The sequence below is a fragment of the Prionailurus bengalensis genome, chromosome B1 (genome assembly GCF_016509475.1).
Source record: "Prionailurus bengalensis isolate Pbe53 chromosome B1, Fcat_Pben_1.1_paternal_pri, whole genome shotgun sequence".
Taxonomy (NCBI): Eukaryota; Metazoa; Chordata; class Mammalia; order Carnivora; family Felidae; genus Prionailurus; species Prionailurus bengalensis.
Window position 1 is genome coordinate 117979139 of NC_057344.1, and position 20166 is coordinate 117999304.

General features: G+C 36.9%; 1 protein-coding gene across 1 annotated transcript in view; it reads right to left on the minus strand.

Moving 5' to 3' along the window:
- Positions 1-1995: 1995 nt before the first annotated feature.
- The window catches only part of TET2 (tet methylcytosine dioxygenase 2), a 137575-nt gene continuing 119404 nt past the window's right edge, over positions 1996-20166 (minus strand). The window contains 5 exon segments of the mRNA XM_043571292.1: positions 1996-5758; positions 5761-6846; positions 8760-9114; positions 11662-11799; positions 19489-19578. Coding sequence (XP_043427227.1) covers positions 5328-5758; positions 5761-6846; positions 8760-9114; positions 11662-11799; positions 19489-19578 — 2100 coding nt within the window. The 3' untranslated portion in view covers positions 1996-5327.

A 20166-nucleotide genomic window follows, 5' to 3' on the forward strand; every position in this document is an offset into this window, starting at 1 on the left:
TTCATTCTGTGCCTCTCTCCCCTGAGCAGAACATAAGACCTGAGAGGATAGGGACTTACTGGTTTGTTCACTCCTGGATGCCTAATTCCCAGAAATGTGCCTGACACCATTTTTCAGAGTGGGAGCTTGAAAATATTTGTGAAAGAACTAATAAATGAATGGTTACATAAAATCAGGGTGTGGGAAAGGTGATCTCTAAGGTCTCATTCAAATCTGCTTATCCAGAATTTTGTACAGTTAAGGAGTATTTCCTCTTTCTCACTAACAACTTGGAAATACATAAAACTACTAAGGTAAAAAATAATAGCTTCTGCTGAACTAATTAACATAATTATAATAGCTGCTTAAAAAAATTCTTTTGATGTGTTTTAAAGAAACTCCTTTATTCCTCCCCCAAACAGCCTTGTGAGATACTATTATTTTCCTTCTCCAAATGCAGAAACTGAGGAAAAGAAAGCATTAGCCCCTAGCCCAAGGGTCAGCAAGGTGAGCACTAAGATGTGGTCAGTGGATTGAGCCTCCTAGCAAGAAACAAAGGGGAAGAAGGGAGATGAAAAATTTTGTAAGAACAGCTGTTTATTCTAGTTTGTGCTTAAAGCCTTACATTCTCATTAATGCTCACCACATCTCTGTGAGGGATGCACTATTTTATCACTTTTACAGATGAGGCTTGATGGCACACAGCTAGTCAAAATGCAAGGCTGAATCCCAAACCAGGTGCTTTTTACCTTGCTGTTACTTGTGCTTTATTGTATTCCTTGGAGCTAAATCAAGACCTGCCCATGGGGGAAAGGTTAGGGCACCACAGGGGCCTCTCAAGTTTCAAGTAACAACACCCAGATTTCTCTTAATGTGAAGGTCTATGTAAGGAATAAAAGCCAGCGCTCAGTGAATATGGCCAGAAAGTCCCAACTCAGCAATTTAAATGATCTGAATCCATTGTTCTGGGGGTCAGGAAGAAGTAGCATGTCTTCGTGTAACGATTTTCCTCAACACCCAAGTAGAAATCTCATTTCAGTTTGAATTAAGAATTGGTTAGGACTAAAATGTCAAATTGGGTAGAGAAATTCCTTTTGAAACCATACAAAAGGAAGCCCCCCCCCCCCCCCGCCCCCAAGAAAGCACATTCGTCTGGTGTCTACGTGGGGGAAAGAGCTGCTCCTTTCTTGAGTGAATGTTGGACTAGACAAGCACGGATATTTGTGAGAAATTGCCTGGTAAGAGAGAGGGAAATGCAGGCAGGTGGCCTCCAATATATGGGAACAAAAGTATCTTTGTTCTTTGAAACTGAGGAGCACTGGTAACACAAACAATCTCTAATCACAGTTAATTCTCTTCTAAGCATCTGTTGTGAACTCTAGCAACCAGAGTGTGCTCTCGGACGGAGGAGGGCAGGGGGAAAGCTCCCCAAGCCCTTAGCGGTGAGCCCAGTGACCGCTGGGTGAGCCAGAATCTTCAGGCGGCAAGCACTGTCCCTTCACACTGTGGAAAGAAAAGATGTTCCTCCCGCACCGCCCTCCCCCGGCCCCCCGCTGGCCTCTCCTCTTCCTAACACTGCCTGCCTTTGGATAGGTGGGAAGAGGACTTTTCCTTGAGAAGAGTGGATGTGAAGAGGAAACTGAGTCTGAGAACAGGGCCAGCCTTAGACCTAAGCCATGTGAGCTCAGCCCCATGTACCTGCGTCGCTGAGAAGCCCTCACAAGCCACACACGCCACTAAGGATGTCCGTTTAAGGTCAGCTGAAGTGCTATTGCTCCAAACCTAACACTGGTTATACACACAAAGTGAGCAAGCTAAAGCTGGAAAAAGGTTGAGTATCTAGGCTATTCCACTACAGAAATCATTTGGGTCTAACGATCTAGATATTATTTTAGGTGCCGTTTAACAAATAACCATCTAAGAAGGATCTTTAAAAAGCAATTTCTTTTCATTCCCTTTGCCTCATTGAAGTACTGGTAGGTTGGGTGGTAAACAGAAACTTCAACAAGACAATAATTAGAGTGCATTAAATAAATATAAATTTTATTAAAAACACTCACATAGCGTTATCAGGAATGATATAATAATAAACGCTTTCAAATAACCTGCATCCATAACATTACAATACTTACAGTATTTATAACCATCCTCAGGTTTTATAGACAAACCAAACATGAAAATGAAATGAAACTAAGTCTTAAAAAAAGCATAGAAAAATGCACACAGAGTTCATTACCTTAGTGTCAAACTGCAAAAGTTTCCTACACAAGTTAACCACTAGCTTTACAAGTGAACTGTACATACACCACTGTGCGTCAGTCAAGATGAAAAGTTCATTCAAGTAAAGTTGACACCACTCAGAAGCATTTTCAAGTATGGCTATATAGTTAACCTGATATTCCTATATAAGCAAATTGGAGATCTGCTTCCATTCATTCTAACTGAGGCAGGTTGGATATTTACAATTATAGATCTGTTATTTACAATATGCCACTCAGTTTCCTCTCCTCCTCCCTCCTTACCTCTCGCCAAACCCCAAGCTACACTTCTTGTTCTCTTGTTGGCCAGCAGTTTGACAAATGACAGTGGATGGTACGGAAACCAAACATTCATATATAGGGATGGCTGACTCAAAACCAACAGATGTGCACGTAGTAATCAAATATTTGGGGTTAGATGTATGACATATGCAAAATATTAAAATCGTGTGGTTTGACATATGCAAAGCAAACATTTTTGAAATGTTTATCAATTCGTCACAGCCAAAAATGGGAAATTGTTTTTCATAGACAAAAATCCCGTTATAAAGACTTGACCAGTAAAACTCAAAGGCCTTGTTTGATTACGAATTTATTTGAAATGTTAGTAAACACAAATGTACTTAGACAAAAATGTAATTGATCAATTGCACACCATACCCCTACGTGTTCTGCCTCTGTGGGGGATGTCCGCATGGGCCTGGACTCTATTGACTCCAGGATCGAAACATTTTATCTAGAGTGCTAACTCTAGCCAACAGCCACTTGCCAAACTCCTGCCTTACAAGTTTCCCTTTATCAACTCAGTGCATTCTATTTTCGTGTAATTTTTTTTTTTTTCCTGCTTGAGACAGTCAAAAGATTCCCCAAACTTTTAAAATGCTTTTCTTTACAATAAAAAGAGCCAACAGATTTACAAAATTAGTTTTAGTTACATCAGGACATATACAAGTAAAATAGGAGGGATTCAAAATAAAAGGGTTAAATCCCTGAAAAAGAATATATTTATTAACCTACAACAATTTTACATAAACACAGGTGACATGTTGGCATAAGGAGAACATGAGCTGAAATATCCCTGAATTTTTAGAACAAAAAGGATGAAGTTCAAGTTATACTTGCTAAGAAATCAAGTATTGAAAAAAGATATGCTTTTTTAATAATAATAATAAAAAGACTTGGAAAAAAATGATGGTACATGATGCTATAAGCTTTCATTCTCAGTTCAATATCCTATTGCCAAACTAGTGTTGAGGTATATGACAAGTAGGAACATCACCCAAACCTTTAATGAATTCTTAGCTCACATTATGATATATTTGTAGCAGGCTGAGTAGCACCATCATGATGTGAATTCTGCTTCAAATCCATATATATATATACACATATATATGTATATATTTAATTTTTTTTTACAGTACTAAAATACTAAAGCATTGCGTTAAAAAAGTTTTGTTTACAATTTAATTTACTTACTATACATCTCTTTCACTTCTTTATACAAATTAATGATTTATAACCACCACAGCAAACCAGCTGCCTGTTTTTTTTTTTCTTTTTAATTAACAGATTCACATGGAACTAACCCTGTTTATTATTCTTATGCAGGCATCAGTCTGCTCAATCTTCCTGGAAAAGAGGACACTTAAGCTAAGAAATGACAACATCACAATGTACAATTACCAACACAAAAGCAGACTGCCATTGGGTTTGCTGAAGAGCACACTGATCCATAAAATAGCTTCAGCTTAAGTGAACTAGCTTTGTTAAGTCTGTAGCATGTCATTGTTAACCTGCAGTTAATAGAAAATTCTTAAAACTACATATTTGAGCAATGAACTTGTCATACAATTTTGTATAAAACTGTTTTACAGTATAGCATGTGAGATGAGCACCAGAAAACGTGGACTAAAGTTATTCCCTTGAATCCAGTAAGCCCCATTGTGGATTTAACTGGCTATATTAAAAATGGACACATTGCTCATCAGCAGATGCATGGCTAAAAGCAAAAATAGTTTAAAAGCTTTCCTTATTTCCTTAAAAAGAATCAACTTTGAATTCTAAAATGAAAGTAAACTTTTTTTTTTTTTTAAACATCTCAGTACCTTAGCATTGTTCAAGTTGTCAAAGCTTAGGTAGACAAAGTGCTTCTAAAACACCATTTAAAATATTTATACATATACATGTGTGTGCACATATACATATGTGTGTATATATATATGTACATATATACGTTTATTGTCCTACAAGGACTTTACTGGATGAGCAAAATCCAGAAGCCTTTAAATGTCCACATTAAAAAAAACAAAACAAAACAAAAAAAAACCCCAAAAAAACCAAAACCTCATGTAAGAATAGGTAATTATGATAAAAATTTGAATGAAAAGGTACCCCTGTTATTCAAGGGCATTGGAGTACACTGATAGAATCTTGATGATATAAAGGCATTAAATTTTCAAATGTTAAAGACACCATTTTCTTAGCACCATTTCTTAAAACATCCAAACAAATTCAGTGTTTTGCTGTCTATTCATTTATGCTTCCTGTAGCTATTTTGATAAATAAAAGTTAATATTAAGATTACAGTAAAAACTGCATGTTAAAAAGCCATAATTCCAGTATTTCAGTACATTGTATATTCAGCACCAGATGGTATTTTAAAATTCCTGCCACTGTAATACTACAGTACTTGTTTGATTTGTGTTCCATGACTATGCAAACTCGGTATTATTAAAAGTGGTCACAGATGTGTAGAGTTGTAAGGGGGAAAAATCACATTTACATATCCTCTCGTCCAATAATAGAACCAGTGTTTAAAAATGTAAATTGTGGAACACTTTCCTCCCCACCTTCTTTTTGCATAGAATGCTTTGGTCTTTTGCCTAGATGCCATCTGTGACCACTTAGGAGTCGGGGGAAATTAAGTGCTATGGTAAGATGATCTCTTGTTTTGCTGGTGAGCTGAGGTTCTTCCCACCACATTTGTCATGAATCCTGTGTTATTTCCCCACTGCCCACGTCATGAGAACTATACTACGGACAGGTTGGTTGTGGTCTTTTCAAATGAGGTACCCACCACGAGGGGAGACATCATATGTATCTGTTGTAAGGCCCTGTGACCCGAGTGAAGGCATATGGAGATGTAGTTACTGTGGAGTCTGTGGTCACGGACATGGTCCTTTCGGCAAGGGATTTGATGAAGCGCAGGTAAGTGGGCTCGGAAGGTTCATGTGGCTCAGCGGGCTCCCGTTTCACTTTTTTGCCATGGGTTTTCTGAGGCACATAGTCTGGGCCATACTTCTCACACTCTTCCTCTTTCTCTCGGGCTTTTTCAGCCATTTTGGCTTCCCAGAGCGCCAAGCCATGTTTTGGCTCATTCATGCTCTTATGCTGATAAAAGACAAGGGAGATCCTGGTGGGGTGATTCCTATTGGGATTCTTTAAAGGGGTTGTGGCATGAAGCTCGCGCTTGGCACACTCGATGAGAATTGACCCATGAGTTGGAGCCACAGCCACTCCCCGATGTCAGGATCTAGAAAGCTCTGCTCACTGTCTGACCAGACTTCATCATTGTCCTCGGCGGCAGGGGGCTGCTTTTCCTGACTGCCAGCATCATGTAATTTGTGTAAGCCTTCTTGGACAGGAGCAGTTCTATCATGGTTAAGACCTGGAAGCATCTTAGATAACCCATTAGCTGTGTGGGAAAGCATGTCATTCTCCTTGTTTTGGAGATGCAGGGCATGGAGAGAGCTGTTGAACATGCCTGGAGCTGCCCCGTAGTTATGGATTATGTGAGAAGATGGGTGATGTTCGCCATTCTTATAGTCTATGTTTGGATTGCTCAAATTGGGTGGTAATCTAGAGGCGGCTCCCATGAAGTGGCCATCCATCTCATGAGTGGAGTAAGGAGGAAATGTCCCTACATGGTGTACATTTGTTTTAAGAGTACAACTGCTGAAGGCATCTCCTTGCATATTTTGGTTTCCATAACCTAAGTACTTAGAAGTAAAACTCTGGCTATTTCCAAACCTTGGCTGGTAGAGTGTATGGATGGGTGGTAGACTGAGCTTAGAGAGAGGGTCTTGGTTTGGATACCTATATAGATCCATGGACTGAGACTGAGGAGAATAGGAACCCAGATATGGGGAGCAGTTGTCCACTGTTACATTTCCATTACATTGATAGGATGGATATTGGTTACTCTGATTCAAAAGCCCAGGGTAGGGATTCATGGGATTAGAAGAATTCAAATATGAACCTGCAGCTTGGGATGAGGTGGAATAGAGGTTCATAGGGCTGGCACCTCCATAAATCTCTGAAGTGTGTGAAGAGCTCGGATAAGCCTGGATAACTGGATTGGGCCGTCTCATGTACACACTGGTAGATCCAGAGGAAGAGTAAGAGCTGACAGACTCTGATTGAGGGTTATTTGTCATGGGGTTATGCTGGGGCAGCGGTGGCGGTGGCGGCGGCGGCGGCGGCGGCTGCGGCTGTGGCTGCTGCTGCTGCTGCGGGGGCTGCTTCTGTGGCTGTGGAGGTTGCTTCGGCAGTTGCGGGGGCGGGGGCTGCTGGGACTGTTGCATGACTGGTCCTGAAAGTCGCAAAAGTTCTGTGGACAGGATATGAGAGAGCACACAAACGTGTTCGATTATTATTTCACAGAAGCTAGTGAGGATGCTTAGCTGTATGTGAGAACCACCACTAAGATTATGCAATACCCGTCAAATAAGGACAAGAGCAAAGTCAGGGCTCTGATCACTGTCTGGCATCATTTTTTTTGTCTAAAGCATTAGATAAAATAGATCTCCAGAACAGTACAATTTAGTAAGTGAAGAAAAATGTAACAAACATCCAAAAGATATTTGACAGAGCATCATGTTTTCTGGAGGTTCTGTGTATCTGACCATGCCACACCCTACCTGAAGCACCCTTCTCCCTCCACCCCATCTCCCCGCCCTTCCTTGAGACAGGTATCCCTTCCTCAAGGAAGCCTTGTATGACCTCATCTGCTAGTGCATGTACAATACCCACTGAAAACATAAGTCAGAGCAATGTTTTGTAATATACTCTAATTGATCATTTTTAGCCTTCTCCTCCTCCTAGCACAAAGCAGTTCCTTGAAGGAAGGGACCATGTCCCTTTTACTTTATTCCTCCAATGCCTGGGGCATGCAGTAACAATTTGTGAAATAGTTGGAAGTTGCATAAAATTTGTTATTGAAGACTCATCAATGCTACGAGAAAAGGAATGACATTCACTTAAACACCCAACACATACCTTCTATAATTGGCAAACCCTACTTACACAGTTGTCAATAAAAATTTAAAGAAATTTTCAGCTTTGTAAATAAAATTTTCATACTTCTATTTTATGACCTCACTTAAAAATCTACATATGAGAAGTGAACAAATAAATGGAGCTGTAAGGGCAGTCTTGAGAATTTAAATGATTATTACAGAAGTCAGAAAAGACGGGAGGGAAAGTTCTACCCCAATGATATGATGATATGTTATGGTTAACTTACAGGAGAGATTAATGAGTGAATAGGATTTACTGCTCTTAGTATAAGTCAACCAACATATATTTATTAAGCATCTTTAGCACATTATTCTAAATTACTTAGTTTCTTTAAGTTTTGAAATGAATTAGTAGGGAACTTTGTGAAGCAAACATGGTTGGCTCTCAGCAAACTGGTAGGCTAAACTTAAAAGATAAACATTCTTCTTTTGTTAATGGTCAGGTTAACCATTTGTGAAATGAGACGTGGACATTACATTTATGGCTTTTTATAGCAAATAACTGAAGATATAACCAAGGGACTTTGAAAAGAAAATATCAACTTAGTACTGATAAATAATGCTCTATTGCTACTGCTAGAGACGTGATCTGTTTGCATAGGTAAAAGCTTTTATAAGATAACTACGTGTGGATACCCCTCCTTAACTCAGACTTAATATGGCTACCCCTCCCTGATAAATCCTATTTCCAAACTTCTTATTTCAACAAATAGTACTGTCTTAGTTATCTAGGCTTAAAATGTTGACCTCAATCTTAAATTTTTCTTCTTCTTCATTCTAATGTTTTGTCACCAGTGTATTGATAATCATTTTGGAAGCATTCGCTACCATCATTTTTGCTAAATCTTCATTGCTATCATCCAGACTCAAGCTTTTATTACTTTACTCTTGGTTTATTGCATCTGTCTCCAAACTCATAGCTTCTCTGCTTCTAATTTGGCCTCCCTGCCACTGCTAGATTAACATGAATTTCACCATGTTACCTACCTGTCATATAAAACTTTGCCATTTATTATAGAATAAAATCCAGACTTCTCCATCAAGCTGGGGTTGAGGGTGCAGTATCTCATTACCATGTCCAAGAGCAAAACCTGGCCCTTGGGACTTCAGAGACGATTCTAGTACAAAACTGATACCATGATCGAATATAATCATCCAAAATTAACTCTTCATTTTTAACCTAAGTTTCATATAACATATCTACAATGCTTCATATGACATTTACCTGCCAACTGTTTAGCCTGGCTTGCGTTTTCAGTCTGTTTTGTACGAGATGAAGCTGACTTTTCCTTTTCGTTCTTATTTGTGCTGTTCTCCAGAGAGGAAAGCTTTTCAGCTGCAGCCTTCTTGGCTTCTAGTTTCCTCTGTCGGCATGTCTTGACAGGCTCTGCTAACATCCTGACTTTCCGCCGAAAAGAACTCAGCACCTGAATGGCACCACTTTGTTTTTTCTCCTCCTGAGCTTCTACACTCCCAAACTCATCCACATCAGAGACTTTGTAGAGAGGCAGAACATGGAGCTGCTCATCCTCAGGTTTCCCTCCAATTTCTCGATTGTCTTCTCTAGTGAGGGTGCATACCTGGTAGGGAGATAACACAGTACTGCCTCAGTTTCAGTCTAAAAGAAACTGTGTGTGTGTGTGTGTGTGTGTGTGTGGTACTGCCTCAGTTTCAGTCTAAAAGAAACTGTGTGTGTGTGTGTGTGTGTGTGTGTGTGTGGTACTGCCTCAGTTTCAGTCTAAAAGAAACTCTGTGTGTGTGTGTGTGTGTGTGTGTGTGTGTGTGTGTCTGTCTGTCTCCCTCCCTCTCAGCATTTAGATTTGTGGTGGTGGTCTACTGGGCCAGGTCAGTGACATGCATATTACCAAAAAACCACATCTGTCTGTTATTAAGGGTGATTGCATCAAAATGGTACAGGGAGATAGACAAGTTCATGTTGACTTTTTTTTTTCCTTTCCTTTTGTGTTTGGCTGGGGAGGGGGGCGGTCTATCATGGACCTGTGGTGACTTTGTTCTTCACATACATTTCTTACTCTAAGGGAAGAAGCAACACTCCCACAAAACAGAAGCAATCTCCCACTTTTCGCCCTTCAAAAATAGATGTGAAGCCTCTTCAAAAAGAGGCCAAAAGTTATACCAAATGATTTCCTCTGTTTTTGCTAATATCACATTCACTTAATCTCATACTTTGTACACAATGAAATTTTGCATCTATCCTCACACTTGACTTCAAACTCTCCTTCACTGTGCTTAAGACATTTTCACAAGAGACCAAAGAGAAATATAAATATGTGAAATGAAAGATTTGGTTGATATAGGTAATGTGCAACTTAACACTGCTTCTACCTTCTGGTCTCCTCTGTACTTGTTAAACCTAACTTACTGTTTCTCTTCTCTCTTATTTCTTTTGTAGGATATCACAACATACAAGGGTCTATTCCAAGAAAGGGGGAAAAAAAACTACTTCTCTTGCTTTGATAATTTAATGATACTTTTCCTCTTTTGTTAGCCACAGTCATATTGGTTTTGATGAAAGATTATCTGTTGGTTTTAAAATACCAGATTTCAGTATTTAGTGTTTTTGACTAATGCAGAAAAAAATGTGAGCATGATTATTTAAAGTCCAAGGCAATATAAAATCACTAGAAGATACTCTTGAAAGGAATGTGATCATAACAGACTTACCTTGATAGAGAAGTTTAATATGAGGTGGCACTAAAATGAGTTTTCACTTCCTATACATCAAAGTCTTCCAAATCCATGTCTCTGACCACTTACTACCTTTTCCCACATGTTATTAGTTCTTACCTAGTGCTGCTTTCCTTTGCACTTGATGGAAACTGTGACCTATCAGAGGCAAATTCCCCTTCAGGCAAAGCCTTTTTCTCATCCCTGCCTACTCTTCATTCCCTTGATAGAGTGAAACATGGTTATCTTTAGGATCTACTGTAGCATTTTTTTTCCCTCCAGAATCTAGCCTAGCCTCCTAATAGTGAGCATGTGTTCAATACACAATTAGTGAAGATTTTAGATATTTTTTTATTATTAAAAAAAATTCTGACTTCTGTTTTAGACTATTAATCTGATACTTTTTCTGCTTTTCAACAAAAACTTCATACCAGGTTCTGTGAATTACTTCCACCATTGCTTGCCACCTGAATTCTTCTCTACCCTAGACTATAATTTTAGTTTCTGTATTCTATTTTTTTAATGTTTATTTATTTTTGAGAGAGAGAGACAGAGACAGAGAGAGAGAGAGAGAGAGAATGAATCCCAAGCAGGCTCTTCTATGCTGTCAGCACAGAGACCGACATGGGGCTCCAACTCACGAACTGTGAGATCATGACTGAACCAAAATCAAGAGTCAGACATTTAACCAACTGAGCCCCCCAGGTGCCCCATGTATTCTATTTTTCATTTTAAGTCTCACTGGTCATCTTCCTCAACTACACATATATCCATGTTGATGACTCACTGGGTAGATTACTTTATAGTTTCTTCACTTGAATTTTTCATTCCTTATTTTCACCCTGGTTTATGCCTCAACATGCAAGGCCACACTGTGGACTCTGTCAGTATGGAACCCTGTTCTACCCTAAGACCATGTCCATTTTCTCCATTTAGCATAACCTCTGATTATATGGCCTGATCCAGTCCATCTACTGTAATATGTAGTAATAATGGGCTCTTTTGTACTTTGAATCTTCTATAGTGTTGCTGTGCCATGGGTGATGCATTTTTCATTTGTACTTCTTTCTGCGAGGTAGATTGGTGCCTTGGCTTGTATATGGCTTTTTCACTTTACTGATTATAACCTACCAGATGCCTGACATTGAATTTTGAAGGAACTTTTGGCAGCTAATGGTAGTTGGCAATGCAATCACTGGTTTAGTTCTGTACCAAGCGTTTCCATGATTTTCATGTACTTATCAACTGTTTTCCACTCATGTGACAACCTGTTATAAGAGTACTAGATATGTCAAACGAGGGCACCTTTGCAACAGCAATTAATTCATGAAAACACTTGTGCAATGACATCTGCAGAGAACATATTACTCTAATCACAGGATAACTTCCAGCCTTCCACTCTTCAACAGGCTGTGCTAACTGTTCTGTGCCCCACTTACCAATGTACTGCCATTCTGCATGTTGTGTAAGTCTCTATGGGCATGAGCACAGAAGTCCAAACATGCAGTGACCCCTGAGAATGGACGGCCTTCCTTCAGACCCAGTCGGCATTCTGGTGCTCTGTGTTCATATTCAATCTGAAAAACAGAAGCATGTGTGTGAATGGGGAACTACTTAGGCATTTGAAATTCTTAGGCATACATTTGAGAAAAAAGTATAAGACCTGTGCACTGAGCAGATCAGAAAGATTTTTTAGTATTTAGGTTATTCAGAATTAAAAAAAAAAGTTGCATATATTATATCCAGAAATACAATGGAATGACAGAAAACAGACCAAACGTTTTGACATGGTAAAGTTTTTATTTTACAGTGTTGAAGTATAACTGACATACATTAAACAGTATATATTTAAAGTGTACTATTTGATTAGTTTTGACATGAGTATATGTGAAACCATTGCCACAATCAAAATAATGTACCTCCGTTACTCCCAAAAGTTTCTTCCTTCCCCTTTTAATTCATGTCTCTTCCTTTGTTCCCAGGAAACTACTGATCTGCTTTCTGTAACTACAGATTAGTTTACATTTTCTAGAATTTTATATAAATGGATCTGTTTTGAGTTAATTTTTATATATGGCATAAGATTAAGAGTCAAGGTTAGTTTTCTTCCATATGGCTATCCAACTGTTCAAACACTACTGCAAAAAAAATTATCCTTTGCCACTAAATTGTCTTTTTTTGAAAATCAACTGATTGTACATGCTGGACCTATTTCTGGACTTTCTATTCTGATTGTTTGGTATATAATAGCGTAGTGGGTATGTATGTGTATATATGCCGACATCACTGTGTTGATTACTGGTAAATATAGATTTTTAGTGAATCTTGAAATCAGGGATTATAACTCTCCAAATTCTGATCTTCTTTTTGAAAATCGTTTGCCTATTCCAGATCCCTTGCATTTGTCTTTCTATACATTTACAAACACCCTGTCAATTCCTTCAAAACACTTGGTAACATTTTGATAGGTCATATACTAAGTCCATTGAATGACTTGGGGAAAACTGACATCTTAAAAATATTAGTCCTGTGATCCATAAACATAGTAGACCTTTCCATTTGGGGTCTTTTATAATTTCTCTCAGCAATGTATTATAGTTTTCAGTGCACGGGTCTTACATGTTTTGTCAAATGACAAATTCTTATGTCTAAGAATTTCATATTTTTGATGTTACTTAATTGCTATTGGTTTTGACTACAATTTTTAGTTATTACTAGTATATAGAAATACAGTTGATTTATTTTTGCAACTTTGCTGAACAATTTATTAGAAGTTTTTGGGTCTTTGGAACTTTTTATGTAGACAAGTGTCTACATTATAAGGACAATTTTATTTCTATTCAATCTGTACACTCCTTATTTCTTTTTCTTGCCTATTTCCCTAAAACTTCCAGTTAGATATTAAATAAAAGTGGTAAAAATGGATGTCTTTGTCTTGTTTCTAATCTTAGGGGTAAAGCTTTCAGTCTTTCACTATTAAATATGAAGTTAGCTTTAGGTTTTTCAATTATGCACCTTATGAGGCTGAGAAAGTTCCCTTCTATGGATATTAAATATTGCTAAGTGCTTTTTCCTCTATCTATTGAGATAATCATATTTACCCCATTATGTTGGCTAATGTGGTGAATCACAGTGATTAAAAAATTTTTAATGTTTACTTTTGAGAGAGACAGAGACAGAGTGGGGGAGGGGCAGAGAGAGAATGGGAGACACAGAATCTGAAGCAGGCTCCAGGCTCTGAGTTGTCAGCATGGAGTCTGACGCAGGGCTGGAACTCATAGACTGTGAGATCATGACCTGAGCCGAAGTCAGACACTTAACTGACTGAGCCACTTAGTCAATCAATCATGATTGATTTTTGAATGTTAAACAAAACATTACTGAAATAAACTCCATTTGGTCATGATATATCCTTTTTGCACACTGTTGTCTAATTGACTAAAATTTTGTGAAGAATTTTCATATCAATATTTATTAAGAATATTGGACTATAGTCTTCTTTTTCTTTTACTGCCTTTGTCTAGTTCTAGTATCAGGATATTTCCAGCTTTGTAAAATGAGTTGGGAAGTTTATTCCTTTTCTATTTTCTAGAAGAGTTTCCATTGAATTGTTACTATTTCTTCCTTAAAGTATGAGTCAGATTTGAAAGGGAAATTATCTGGGCCTGGAATTTTTGGAAAAGCTTTCAACTAAAAATTCAATATCTTTAATAAATATAGGATGACTTATGGTATTTATTTTTTTCTTTAGTCATCTTTGGTAATTTGCGTTTAAGTACTTTTCTCATTTCATCTAAGTTGTTGAATTTATTGGCATAAAATTTTAATAATATTATTCCTTTAATGTCTGTAGTATCTATAGTGATGTCTCATCTCTAATTCTTGATATTGGCCTTTTGTACCTTCTCTTTTTTTTCTTGATTGAATTGATTCAAAGTACTAGCTTTTGGTTTCACTGATCTATGCTCTTATTTTCTGTATTCCATTTCATTGATTTATGTTCTTTAGTTTTTCCTTCCGTCTTTTAGGGCTCATATTGCTGTCCTTTTCCAAGTTTCTTAGAGAAGCCACCTAGATCATTAATTTGAGACTTTATATATATTTTCTGAAGTTTATTTATTTTTATTTTACTTATTTTTTTTTAATGTTTATCTTTGAGAGAGAGACAGAGTGTAAGTGGGAGGGACAGAGAGAGAAGGAGACACAGGTTCTGAAGCAGGCTCTAGGTTCTGAGCTGTCAGCACAGAGCCCAACATGGGGCTTGAACTCATGAACCATGAGATCATGACCTGAGCCAATGTTGGATGCTTAACCAACTGAGCCATCCAGGTGTCCCGAAGTTTGTTTATTTTTGAGAGAGAGCACCCATGAGGAGAAGGCCAGAGAGAGAGAGAGAGAGAGAGAGAGAGAGGAAGAGAGACAAACCCAAGCAGGCTCTGTGCTGACAGAGGAGAGCATAATGCCAGGCTCAATCTTGTGGAATGTGAGATATGACCTGAGCTGAAACCAAGGGTTGGATGCTTAACCAACTGAGCCCCCCAGGTGCCCCTATATTTTTCTAATAAGTATTCAATGCTATAAATGTCTCTTGAAGCAAGGCTTTATAGCTTCATCCCACAAATTTCAAGGTCATGTCTTCATATTCTTTTTGTTTTTAAATGTTTATTTTGAGAGACAGAGTGCATTTGTGCACATGCATGACTGAAGGAGGGGCAGAGAGAGACAATCTCAAGCAGGCTCATGGCTGTCAGTGCAGAGCCCAACATGGGACTTGATTTCATGAACCATGATATCATGACCTGAGCTGAAATCAAGAGTCAGATGCTTAACTGACTGAGTCACCCAGGCACCCCCAAGTCTTCATTTTTATTCAGTCTGAAATACTTTCTAATTTCCCTCTGAATTATTCTTTGGCTCCTAGGTTATTTAGGAATATGTTTCTCAGTTTCCAGATACTTAGAAATTTTGTGGAAATACCGGTACAGATTTTTCATTTAACTTCATTGTGGCCAGAGAACATATTTTGAGGCTTTATAATATATTCATACTTGCTTTATGACTCACTATACAATCTATCATGATAAAACTTCCTGTACACTTGAAAATAATGTTAATTCTGTTGGGTGAGGAATTCTATACATGTCAATAAGGTCAAGTTGGTTAAAAGTGCTGTTTAAGTCTTCTGTCTCCTTAGTGATTTTGTATTTGTTCTAACAGTTATTGAGAGAGATGTACTGAAATCTCTGACTGTAATTGTAGATTCATTTCTTTTTATAGTTCTATCAGTTTAATAAAATCTGAAGCTCTGTACATAGTTAGGATTACCATGTTTTCTTGATGAACTGCCCCCTTTTTTATTATTAAATGATCTTCTTTATAGTTTATAATATTCTTTGCTATGAAATCTACTTTGTTATTAATATGATCATTCCAGCTTTCCTTAGATTGATATTAGCATATTTCTTGGTTCCTGTTTTTTTTCAATATTATAATTGTTCAATATCAATGTGATTATTTAGTATCACAAACTCTGCCTTTTTAATTGGGAATGTTAAAAGCCATTCACATTTAATATGATTTTTGATATGGTTGGGATTAAATATACCAATTTTCTATTTGCTTTATATTTGTCTTATCTTTAATTTGGTTCCATAATCCTTTTAAATACATTTTGGATTGATTTTTTCCTTTTTACTGGTAGATTAGCTGGTAGATTTTTTTACTGCTAGATTTTTTTTTTTAAATGGCTGCTTCCCTTAAGGCTTACGATATATTCTTTATCTTCTTACACTCTACATTCAAGAAATACTATACTACTCTACATATAACATAAGACCCTTACAACAGTATACTTTCAATTCCCCAGCCTCTGTGTTACTTCCACATGTTATAAAGTTTAAGGCACATTGTTCATATATTTTTTTAATAGCAAATTATCTTTAAATTTCTTTTGAAATAAGGAAAAAGTTTTTTTATTTACATAGCTACTATTTATGATGTTTTTCTTTCCTTTTTGTCAATACAGACTTCTATCTGGTATCATTTTCTTTTACTGGCAGGCTTCCTTTAATATTTTTAAAGTGTTAGTCTGCTGATGGTAAATTATTTCAGCATTTGTATGTTTGAAAAAATTTTGTTTTGCCTTTACTTTTTTTTTTAATGTTTATTTTTCAGAGAGAGAGAGATAGAATGAGAGAGGGGGAGGGGCAGAGAAAGAGAAAGAGAGAGAACAGAATCCGAAGCAGGCTCCAGGCTCTGAGATGTCAGCACAGAGCCCAACACTGGGCTTGAACTCAAGAACTGTGATATCATGACCTGAGCCAAAGTTGGACGTTTAACCGACTGAGCCATCTAGGCACTCCCTTGCCTTTACTTTTGAAGTTTTTCCTGGGTATAGATTTCTGGGTTGACAAGAGTTTTTTTCCCTTACATTTTTCTCTGATGTGAAGCTTAACTTCAACAATAAGACTTTATAAAATCAAGGAACAAAGCAAAGGAAGAGCATTTAGATATGAGAAATAAGTACAATATATCCAGTTGGGGAAGAGACAAAAATCAAATGGTAGGCTTTGATAGCATCCATAACCTCAAAAGGTCTTCCCATGTGCTGTGTGGAAAGACCACATGGCTGTTTTTTTTATCTTTAAACAATATTAAGACATACGGATGAATATTACCCAATAGTACATACTAGGCAATATAAAAAATACCTTATCTATCTTTAACCATGATTGATTTGATTTATATATACAACTATTTTTTATATATGAATGTATGTATATATGTAAATTTTATTTTGTGGTAAGAATACATAACATGAAATCTACCTTTTCAACAAAATTTTAAGTGTCCATTATTGTTGGCAATAGTACACATTGCAAAGCAGATCTCTAGAGCTCATTCATCTTGCTTAACTGAAACTTTCTGCCCATTTATTAGTACATCTACACATGTATCAATATATAAATACTGAAACACATCTAAAGAATTATATGTAATCTTCTTGTTATAACTAAAATTTGCGGTACCTTCATATTTTGGATACTCTAAGTTCAGGAAATGCATAAAATGCTCCAAACATAATACAGTAGGGTGGAATATAAATGCTTAGAAAATCAGGTGTGTATGACACCATCTATAGTAAGAATCAAAGGAGTAAAAAGAACACCAATGCTTTGTTATTCTGTCCCCTTTTCCAGCTAAAGCCACTAGGTTAATAGCACCTATAAAAATTTTTATTCAACAGAAAATGGCCAAACTTGAGATCTAGCAACATAGACTCAATTCATTTTCTTTTTATAGCTTGATTTATTGTGTTTCTCACTTGGAATTATTTTATAACAGTACTAAAACATTCCATATACTTTTCTGTGATACTTACCAAAGTAGATAAGGTTGTAAAATAACAGTATTAATCCTACTACTATTAACAGCATTAAAAATAATCTTCATACACATCATATATATTTCTAAAAGCCTGAGTTGTGACATAAAACAAGTTTATAAACAGATCGTTAGTAAATTTGCTTCCTTTGCTCACACTTAAATAAAGAAAGAGCTGAGGTTTGGGGAAAGTATTAAAGTCCACAATAGAAACAAGAGTAGCTAAATCATTAAATGAGTATTGGTCTCCCCTGTGTGTCTCTGCTATATAAATTAATCCCATTAGTCTTTAATGTTATTAAATGACAACGTTTGCCAAATGTACCGCTCTTCATACTTCCTTGTACCCCCTGCCACTGTGTACTCTGCTCTGGATACCTGCATCACCTCCAGCTTTCCTCCATTTATCAGTCTCTCTCTTTCCCTTAAATCTTTAACCTCCCTTACTCTATTGTGCCTACTCCCAGCATTTACTTCACTGCTTTCTAATCCTCCACTCCTAAAATGTCAGTGTACTCCAGAATCCCATCAGTATCCCTTCTCTTTATAATCTCCACTCTGAAAACACGCATTAAGTCCTTGTGAATTCGACTACTTCTTGCATTTTGGTGACTCCCAAATCTACATAATTAGCCTGGATTTTTCTCAGGATTTTCCATCTAATTATACTAAAGGATGTCAAACATAGTATGCCCAAAATGAAATTTATCATTTCACCCGTTTGTCCCCAAACCTACTTTTCCTCACTGATTCCAAATACTAGTTAATAGAACAACCTGTCCAAGCCAGAAATTTGGTGGCTCCTCAAATTCTCTCTTCTGCTCATCCTCAAATCCAATTGGTAAGTTCTACAAGTTCTACCTCAAATTTCCCATACTTATTTCCTTTATTCTTTCACTACTGCCATTTCTTTAATGTAGGACCTTAACATCTCTTGTCCAGTGACTGCAATAGCTTACTCCTCCAATTTAATCTTACACTAACCTAAGTTGTATTTCACTTAATTTGGCTTGTTCGGTGACCGTTTTAAATTAAATCACTTCACACTCTCCTGTCCCCAACACACACTTAGAACGCCCCAATGGTAGCCTTCTTACATACAGGATAAAGTTCAAAGTTCAAAGATCTTTATATGGTCTCCAAGGCCATTTGTGACCTTACATCTCTTCTTTCAGGGAGAACTTTTTTGTTCCTTCAGAAATGAGCATACCTCTATCCCAGCTGTTAATGTATTATTCTGTAATTGTTATTTTACATATCTCTGCCTTAAAGGAGTTCCTTAAAGGAAGGAATTCCTTAAAGACAAAAACCTACAACACTCATCTTGACATCCACAGTGACTAAATACAGTATCTAGTTTATAACAGGTTTCCATTTAATGCTTCTGTTGTTGATGTCATAATGACAGGGAAGACTTTACAGTTTTTTTTTTTCCTCCTTCATGAGCATTTCTGAACAAATGACCTAGCTTTCCAAACTGGTATAGCCTAGACCACACTCATAAAATAGGAAACAAGTGTTTCAGTTTGGTTCATGGAGCCAAGGCCAAATAAAATGAAGATAATCTAGCAAAATCAGACATATCTGGACACATGTATGTACACTTACAAAGTAGTACACTCATAATATGTATAGACCTCTGTGAAAAGTTAATAGGTGGTTAGAACCTATGGTTTGGGTCACATAATTTTAATTAATCACCAAAGTCTACTTACAGAAGAGATACGAGACAAGATTACTGGATACAAAAGCTTGTTAGATTCACAATCTTTCCACGTTAAAAGACCAACAATAAGCTCTTTTTGATGATATTTCTTTGAAAGTATGTAGGTCGTCAATAATAAACTGTTCTAATCATTGTCCATAATTATTTATAAACTTACCTGATTATTATATGCATCAGGTGCAAGTTTCTTGTATGTTGGTGCCATAAGAGTAGACAGGTTTTGTAAATGAGACTCCAGTTTCTCTTCCTGTTTAAAATGAATAATTCTACATATTAAATTCTAAATCCTTTTTATATGTGAGAGAGGCTATCAGTAAAAAATTTCCCCCTATATCTTAGATCCAAATGACAATATATAGTATCTTTCTTATTAAATAACTAAGGTTTCCTAACATGACTGTCTTTTTTTACATATTTAAATTCAAGTTAGTTAACTTACAGTGTAGTATTGGTTTCAGGAGTAGAACCCAGTGATTCGTCACTTACATATAATACCCAGTGCTCATCCCAACAAGTGCCCTCCCTAATGCCCATCAGCCCTCCCCCCACCAACTTCCCCTCTGGCAATCCTCAGTTTGTTCTCTGTCTTTAAGTGTCTCTTATGGTTTGCCTCCCTCACTGTTTTAATCTTATTTTTCCTTCCCTTCCCCTATGTTCATCTGTTTTGTTTCTTAAATTCCACAAAATTTCCAAGCAAAAAGTATACACCACATATCATCTATTTTTGCATGTGTTTCCAAGCAAAAGGTATAAACCATCTAATTGTGTATGTGTTATTAGAATATCTAGCTCTTTGGTATTTTTATGATGTTAATTTTATACTTTGTATGTAGAT